The sequence below is a fragment of the Vespa crabro genome, chromosome 5, assembly GCF_910589235.1.
Source record: "Vespa crabro chromosome 5, iyVesCrab1.2, whole genome shotgun sequence".
In the NCBI taxonomy this organism is placed as follows: Eukaryota; Metazoa; Arthropoda; class Insecta; order Hymenoptera; family Vespidae; genus Vespa; species Vespa crabro.
This window is the reverse complement of record NC_060959.1, coordinates 4,391,317-4,400,577: the sequence shown is the minus strand read 5'-3', so window position 1 is coordinate 4,400,577 and position 9,261 is coordinate 4,391,317. Positions and strand designations below refer to the sequence as shown.

The following is a 9,261-nucleotide window of genomic DNA, read 5'->3' as shown; positions in this document are numbered from 1 at the left end:
TAATTTTAACAGGAAAGGCAGTTTGAACTCCAAATTTTGGAGTAGATATTTTATCATTTCTTTTATAACTGTCAAAATACTTATTCCATAAAGTATAATAACCAGTCAAACAATATAACTTCGAGAATAAGAGGTTCTGTATCAATAAAGTGAACAGCATAATTTTGTGCATTACACATATTGTAAATAAAACTTATTTCTATAAAATAATATACTATATATACCACATTTTTGGTTTTAATACAAATTTGAAAAACTGATCTTACAATTTTATTTTATAAATTGAAGAGAACATACAAACGATATGCATGTATATCCTTTATAAAATGTATTATATCGCTATTAATAAAGATGTGGATATATCAGAGTTAATGAGTAAAATTTGAATACTATATTATTAAATATTAATTGTTTAAATGTTTATGCTCTCACATTTAGATAGATGTAAATGTTTTAATAATTAGATTATTTTTCACTGTGCAAGCAAGACAAATATATTGTTTATGCATTAAATGTAATTAATATTTTCTTAAACTTGTTTTTTCTTTTTCTTTTTCTTTCTTTTTTTTCTTTTTCTTTTTTTTTCTTTTTTTTTTTTTTTAATATAAAGCAAATACTTCCATATCTTTACTTTCCCTGCAATTATAACTGCGTTGGTTGCAATCAAAGCTATTCATTGGATAATTGATATTCTTATAAGTATCTACTGAATTATCTTATTCGTTGTAAAATAAAGTTGTAATACCATATTATATATTTTAAAAACATTAGGCTTATAAGGTAAACTATTTACGCTACTTCTATATTTTTCTTTTTCTTTGTAATAATGTTTTAGTTTTTTTTTTTTTTTTTTGTATTAGGCAGCAACAGTACACATGATTTTTGCATCTTATAAAGAATGATGCTACATTTTTATTTTAAATTGTATTAATTTGAAAATTTTTCAGTATCATTATGTACTGTGCATAGTAATCAAATTATTTAAATTATGCTACGGGTGCCATATTTGTTTATAATACATAAAATGTACTTATATCACAGTAAGCAAATTCAAATGGTTATCTTTGTGAATAACGTTTAGCACATCTTTTATATCTTAATAATATCAAGTAAATAGAATATATTTAGCAAGCGTTGGGTGAAAAAATATTTCATCTGGAAGAAAAAGCAGTAAATTCTCAAAATATCGACGGAATTATGTGGATGGAAATATTGCTCTACATACAATAAGCCGAACTACATCATCATTGTAATCCATTTTGATTAATGACTGTATAAATTATCCTTTAATAGATAAATTTGCTCATAGCATTAAAAAAGCAGTATATAAATGTAAAGTATCTAGCTTTAACTTATGCAAATTGATATCTTATTAGTACATATATTATAGCCTTGTTCATGCATCAAGACATTCACTTTTTTTTTTACACACATATATATATATATATATATATATATATATATATATATATATTGCACATTAATATTTTTAGGGGAAAAAAAAAAAAAAAAAAGAAAAGGAGAACAAATTATGTTCAATTAATTCCTGATAATAGTTTGCATCATGTAGCTTTTATAATATATTATTATTTGCTTCTCTTTTACGATATATTAACATATTTACTATGATGTTTAACTATAATTATTTCTAAATGTAATAAATAAATAAATAAATAAATGTTGCCGTGTATTATGGAATTAGTCTCCTTCGATAATAATAAATATTCCTTTTTACTGTGACTAGATGCAGAAACATGAATGTCAACAAATATTATTTTTAAAATCAATTACAGAAACATATAATAAGTATAGGAACATTTTGAATATGATTGTAAATATACTTTATCAATCATGAGTAGTATAAATTATTGTTATATCCTTATTAAGACAAATTTTTATACTCATAAAGGTAAATAAATAAGAATCATATATTACTGTAATCGTGTAGCAATTATAATATAAATTATTGATAATATGTCTATTATTTGTGCTAAGAAGGTAAGTAGTAATTTGTAGTAGTTTGTAATATCAATGAAAAAATCGACTATTTCATGATGCTTTACCATAACTGATTGATAAAGTTTGTCATAATTTAATGAAAATAGACCTGCTTTAGAGATTTAATCATTGATTTAATAAAAGCAATATATTATTTTCATACAAATTACCGCATATTTTTTTTCCCAAATTTTTATATATCTTTAGCCATTTGTATAATTGTATCTAATTACGCTTTTTCATTGTGCTTCTTCATATGTTATTGTATGATTAATATCAATTAATAAATATATCTTTCAAGACTAGCTTGGGTAATGCTGTTTAAATTTTGTCCAAAATTTGAAATGTTTGGACAGTCAATAAAATGATTAAATTTCGAGCAAGATTGTTAAAAATCGTTAGACTTATGCTATTAATAAACTTTTCTATTTCGTAGAACTGTTAAAGCGCTTTTTAAGCGTATCCAAAATATTCATTTTCATAATTACATTCTTCACGCCAGTAAAAGAGAGACAATGATCACTCATATCCTAATGAATGATTGTCCGCTTAAACCAGAATATTCTATAATCTTAATATTAATAATAAAGAACTGGTAATTTATAAATAAAATTATTATACTCTATGTTCTTGGAGCTTTTGTAGTTCTTGTAGAGGATTGTGTGCATTTGCATTGTTCGGTTGTAGCAGCATTCGAATACACTCGAGAAGTTATATGTGGTAATGAACATAAAAGATTAGGTCCACGCAAACTTCCAGCAAAACCACTTCTACCCAAAAAACTATGTGCACACTTGTACAGTTGGGTTTGCAAGATTAATACATCATCGAGGTCTTCTTCGCTGTATTATAAATATAAAACTTGTATTATAATATTTTAATAATTTTTTGAATATAAATAAATAATTACCCTGCCGCAGCCAGGAACTTTTGGAAAAGTCTATTGGGAACAGTACATGGACGATCAACTGTATCTGCATAAAGTTCTGTTTCTCTATTATATAAGTGTAAGAAATCTGATAATTGCTTAGCAGTTATAGCTGCACGATCTTTGTCACTCAGCTTACTGCTTGGTAACTATTAATACAAGAATGATATTTTTAATACTTGTATTATTATTATTTACATTATAGAAAATATATTTTATAGTAATATATCAGAAAATAAAAATTTCTACTTACTGTAAATAAAAACGGAGTTCTTAAGTTAGACGAGGACTGTTGGAGAAATTTCATAACAAGATCACAGCAAGCTGGATCTGCATTCGATTGTGATATTTTACGGAGTATGTGTCCTAAATATAAACCAAAAGCTTTTCTTGCTTCACCAGGACTGAAAAATATACAATGTATCAATTAAATAATTATTAAAATAAGTAAGTAATTAATAAAAATAATCAATAGAAAATTGTTTTCATTTATGAATATATATCAGAGATATGAAAATATTTTTTTTTTGTTATAAAATATTATACAAACCTTAATGTATTTCCTTCTTGCATTGATTTCATAACTAAATTTTTATATTTATGAGTATCTACATCCATATTTTCCTTACTATCACCACGATCTAAACTTTGTTTATGACCCTTTACTAGAGCTCTTTCATACCTTTCATATCTATATAGAAAATGTTGGATTTTATATAAATGATATTTAAATATATTTAATAATATATAACTGAAAACTTACCTAGACAATCTGTCTAATGTAACTTCTGGGATAACAAAACCAGTATTTCGATTAGCCGCAGGAAACAATTGTTCATGTAACATTAAATTGTGGTTTGTGGTGACTGATTGTGGAATTCTTCCAGGTCCTAATGGATCAGAAACTATTGGTATACCAGTTGATGTATCTGTAAATAGACAAAAAATTTGTATATATTTGTTTAATTATTTATCTATATATGTATTATATATCTATATATGTATATAGATAAATAATATATATATATATATATATATATATATATATATATATATATATATATATACATGTAACAAAAATACCTAAATATTGTGAATACATTTCCCATGACTTTGGACTAGGAAATATGCGAACAAATCCTCCTCTTCTTTCAAACTGTGCTTTCGCGGATGCTACTATTCGTTGTTGTTCAGAACTTAATCCTACTTTTATTATATTACTCTTCCCAACACTTTTTTTTTTATGAGCTAATGTTTCCGCGGATTGCACTCTTCGATACTGCATAAAATTAAAATAAATGAATGTACACGTAGTAAAGGAAATAATAAAAATCTTTCTTACTACGTTTTACTTTATACACTTACACCAGCCATTCTTTTAGTAGGATTAACCAAAGAACGATTTAGATGCATACTTTGAGGCCGTAACATTGGATCAACAGCAGGAATACCAACAAGAGTAAGTAAATCAGCTATTAATGCTGATTTTAATCTGACATCCAGTGGAGAATCACATCCCAATGATGGTGTCAGATTTACTTCCAGTAACCAAGGTTTTAAAGTATCATCAATCAGGATGTCAAAACCAAACAATTCTATGATGCAAAAAGGATTTCAATCATGGATTTTGGATATATATGCTATTTACACGTCAAGCAAAAATACAAAGATAAACTATATATATATATATATATATATATATATATATATATATATATATATATATATATATATATATATATATATAAATATATATATAAATATATAAATATATATATATAAATATATAAATATATATATAAATATATAAATATATATATAAATATATATATATATAATTTAATAGTTTATATATCATGCAGAATTGGAAATATCATAGGGATATAAAAAATATTGTAATAATACAATTATTATATATAAATCGTAATTATTATTACCAAAACATGTTTCTGGATGTTTCACGAATTGTTTAACACCGCTAACAATTCCGGAAGCAGTAGCTAAAATTGATTTAATTATAATATCTTCGATACGTTGCATTAGTTGTTCAGTATCTTGACCAATAGAACGTAAATGTCTTAATAATGCAGATAATGTCCACTTATGACCTACATCTTCTGCATCTGGATCTTCACTTCTATATTTAAAAGAAAAAATACATAGTTTATGAAATGAACGTTAACATATTGAATTTCATGTACACATATATATGTCAAATTAGAGAATAGAGAAGAATGCAACTTACTTAACATAATCTACATGGAATTTATTGATGCTGTAGTTACATAAGTGCATACAAGGATTCCAAACGTATTGATTACCACCATCATATTTAACAGTTGCAAACCTCACTAATCCTTCTTCATATAGATATATCAATAATGGGTCATAATTTGTTACAGCAACATAGAGACGTAAATCGCATTTGTGCCCATCCACTAACAATGGATTATTTATATATTGTGCAACTATCACAGATTCATCTGTAAGGATTTTCTCAGGCTGTAATACAAACATTAAAAAATTATGAATGATTATTAACAAGAAAATTGTAAGCATATATATATATATTGATATATATATATATATGTTTATATATATTATAATAAAAAAGAAATAACAGTTTAGTCACCCAAAATCGAAGATAAACAATAGTTATACAGAAACTCCTATCTCTTACACCTATCCCTAGATAAAATCATACCTAAAAATTATTATGCTCACACTATTAACAATATAAATTCCGCGTCCACGAGAACTGGCTTTTGGTTTGACGATCCAAGGTCCTCGGTACCTAAAATGCGCAGTAAGTAATTCTCTTGATTCACTGGGTAAAAGGAAGGTTTGTGGAATGAAATCCAAGTTTCGCAAGCCTTTACTTCTTTGCATTGCCTCAATGTTCTTATACAATCGATCTTTCCGTGTGATTTCGTAGGATCTGCAAATATATTAATTTACTCATAAATTTGTTCCGCATAAGTTATACAAGTAATTTTAATTTATTATTATGATTAATCTTTACCTTGGAAAGTGATTAACTTTTTGGTAAGACTGCAAGTTACGAAGAATATCCGGCTTTGGGTGATTTCCCATCCACAATATATTAAAATCTGTTTCATTCATGGGTACCTGAAAAATAAAAGTATATCCTATGATATTGAAAAGATGTCTTCAATTTTTATTAATTCTGTGAATGTATATATATATATATATATATATATATATATATATATATATATATATATACATACAATAGAATTAAATGTCGGAAATGAATAACGACAAAAAAATTGATCGTGAATAAGTCGAAGAAAATATGGAAGTATTTTCCATCACGTAAGTCTTTAATATTCGTCTTGCATTCAAGTATACTGGCGTCTTGATCGACCTTGCGGTTAGTTTTCGTAGGAATAACGTGTTCACGCTGACAGAGTGCTAATAGCTCTGAATAATTAAAACTTTTATGGTGTAAGTGTTAAATAACATTATCGATAATTTATCTATTGATATTAAAAGAAATTAAATATTAGAATAAGATAATAAATTGTAAGATCGAATAATATAATAAAGAAGTAAATATTAATATTTATTATTTTATATTTATATATATCATATATTTTTATTTGATATATTTATTATATTTTTTAACATATATGTATTCATATATATGATTAAAATATACATATATAATTATTTTTTTAACAAATATTTATTATTTTTTAAATAAACATTATAAAATAAATCTTAATGAATAAGTGTCCTTTTATATATTTTCTATTTTTATATTCACATTTGAAATTATAAATTAATAATCATAGTGACATCCATATTCATATAAAATTCCATATAAAATTATTTTGTACATCATTTATTTTTAAATAAACAATGCTCGTTGATTATTATAATATATAAATTAAAGAAGTATCTTCTATTCGTATATGAAGTATGTTGAAGAATAAATGTAAGGAAACTACTAACACAAGCCTCCATAGCTCAGGGGTTAGAGCACTGGTCTTGTAAACCAGGGGTCGAGAGTTCAAATCTCTCTGGGGGCAATTTTTCTATTCCCGAAATTTGGGAAGTGACATTGTATGTAATACGGTGTCTCATTATTTTTTTTAAATATTTATACTTAAAAAATTATTTTAGTTGATATATATATATATATATATATATATATATAAAACTAAAAATAATTAAACTAATATATGTATTGATAAAAATATATTAAATTTCGATGAAAATATTTTTATATACTCTGAGAACGAAGATACGAAATCTTAATAAATAATTTTTTTCCCATAATGATATTTATTTTCATGAGTTATAATTTGAAAAAAAAAGGAATAAGTGGAAAAAGATGTTTCATTTGTATTATATCGAATTATCTAAAATCATTCGTTCTTCGATAATAGTTACACGTATTATTGTCCGATAAAAAGGCATATAATATAATTGTAAATTATAATCCTATAATTGAACGTACTAATTACATGTAGATCTAGTTAATTGTAATTAAGGTACATCGTGCATTTATATGAGCATAAATAAATCTGATAAATAATAATCTGATATAGGAATCATATAAGTGATTTATATTACGTATCTAATAAATTATATCAAATATAAATTAAAATTTATACCCGATTTTTATTTGATATTTATTATTATTCTTCTTTTTCTTCATATAACAAGAAATTTCTGATTCTTATTTATTGATTCTTAAATTACTATCATAAACGTTGTATAATACATTATATACATACATATATACGAGTAATCTATTAGCACAATTTAACCGATAATTTAGTAATTATAATTAAATGATATCTTACGATTTAGTATTTACGATTAAAATATATAATGCAATATATCTTTACCTATAAAAAAATTATATTTAGAAATAACAATATTGCAATTATAAAGAAGTCACGAATCTTCGTAAATTACTTACTTAGAACTTAGAAATTTGTGAAATGGAAGAAAAAAAGAAAACATTGAAAAAAGTCGACTAAAAAAGATATAAAAATAAAAAAGAATAAATAAATAAATAAATAAGTAAATAAGAGAAGAAAAACGAGAAAATAAGAAGAAAAAAGAATAGGATCACATAAAACGACGTGAGTAATTTCTCATGATACGAAAGACTACGTGACCGTCGACACGCCGAGCCCATTGACTTTTCATTTAATGATACAGGACCTTCGTTCCATGGCAGAATAATCGATTTGCGTCACGGGGACGCATAATTGAATCAGAAAATAGAATCTTTTTATAAGCAATGGAGATTCTATAAGTTGTTAATAATTTCCATTGTTCCTATTGAATTTATCGAAAATATAATAATAACGTTTACACAACTCTAACGTATATACAATACACACACATGTATCTCTCTCTTTCTCTCTCTCTCTTTATCTCTCTCTGTGTACTTGTTTATAGATAGAACTAACATTGATATAAAATACAAAAGGTTCGTTCTCTATCATTGTTTTCAAAAACTTAAAGTTTTTATGACATTCAGTTCATGTCGTTCTGACGATATAAAAATTTGCTCGTTGACGTTTAGGTGGAATTTGTCCTTAAGTAAAACCACGCGGAACTAATTAAATCGCTTAGACACGAGGTAGGCGATGAAACGTCAAGGTAGAAAAAGAGAAAGAGAAAGAGAAAGAGAGAAAGATAGAGAGAGAGAGAGAGGGGGGAGGTTAAAAAGAGAAACATCGAGAGGGAGAGAGAGGAATATAAAAATATTCTCGGTTTCACAGATACGCCAATCATAAAAGGGAGACGACGTTTATAAAAGCCATTGACCAAGGACTTGTTTCGGTTTGAAGGACTTTCTCAAGATTGATCAACCTGATATATATACATATATATATATATACATATACACCAACATATATACATACATATATACATACATATATCGGAAGAAGTTGTCGCCTCGGGCGTTGAAAAAATACGGAAATAAAAGTAGAAACGAAAACGGCCATTAAAAAAGATCAGAGACAATGCCATATTATTTCGTGCGGTTGTGAGACATCTTTTCTAGGGTTATTCCAAATAGCAGTATATGATAACAATCGTCTATTATATTTCATCATTACTGACTTAAGTATCTTCTTTTTTTTACCATCTATCCGACGAATTTTTTTTTGCTGGCAAATAAGTACTTATATAAATATGTACTTATGCTCACACAAAGAGAGAGAGAGAGAGAGAAACAAAACAAAACAAAATAAAACAAATCCATTATGTTTTTACTTCGATAAAATCGACCAATCTAAAATTCTATCAGTTTGATCGAAAAGGGGAAGTTTGACCATGTAGAA

General features: G+C 25.6%; 1 protein-coding gene and 1 non-coding gene across 2 annotated transcripts in view; one reads left to right on the top strand and one right to left on the bottom strand.

Annotated features, from left to right (window-relative positions):
• Positions 1-805: 805 nt before the first annotated feature.
• The window catches only part of LOC124424407 (tubulin polyglutamylase TTLL5), a 40,865-nt gene continuing 32,409 nt past the window's right edge, over positions 806-9,261 (bottom strand). Inside the window, exons 5-15 of the mRNA XM_046963408.1 lie at positions 5,949-6,055; positions 5,651-5,864; positions 5,172-5,428; positions 4,864-5,063; positions 4,292-4,521; positions 4,010-4,205; positions 3,690-3,855; positions 3,477-3,617; positions 3,180-3,330; positions 2,909-3,075; positions 806-2,840 (exon numbers count right to left, since the gene is read on the bottom strand). Of these exons, the coding sequence (XP_046819364.1) occupies positions 2,621-2,840; positions 2,909-3,075; positions 3,180-3,330; positions 3,477-3,617; positions 3,690-3,855; positions 4,010-4,205; positions 4,292-4,521; positions 4,864-5,063; positions 5,172-5,428; positions 5,651-5,864; positions 5,949-6,055 (2,049 nt within the window). The 3' untranslated portion in view covers positions 806-2,620. The remainder of the gene's footprint in view (positions 2,841-2,908; positions 3,076-3,179; positions 3,331-3,476; positions 3,618-3,689; positions 3,856-4,009; positions 4,206-4,291; positions 4,522-4,863; positions 5,064-5,171; positions 5,429-5,650; positions 5,865-5,948; positions 6,056-9,261) is intronic.
• On the top strand, positions 6,909-6,981 carry Trnat-ugu. The gene has a single exon. It is a non-coding gene; the product is annotated as a tRNA-Thr (tRNA).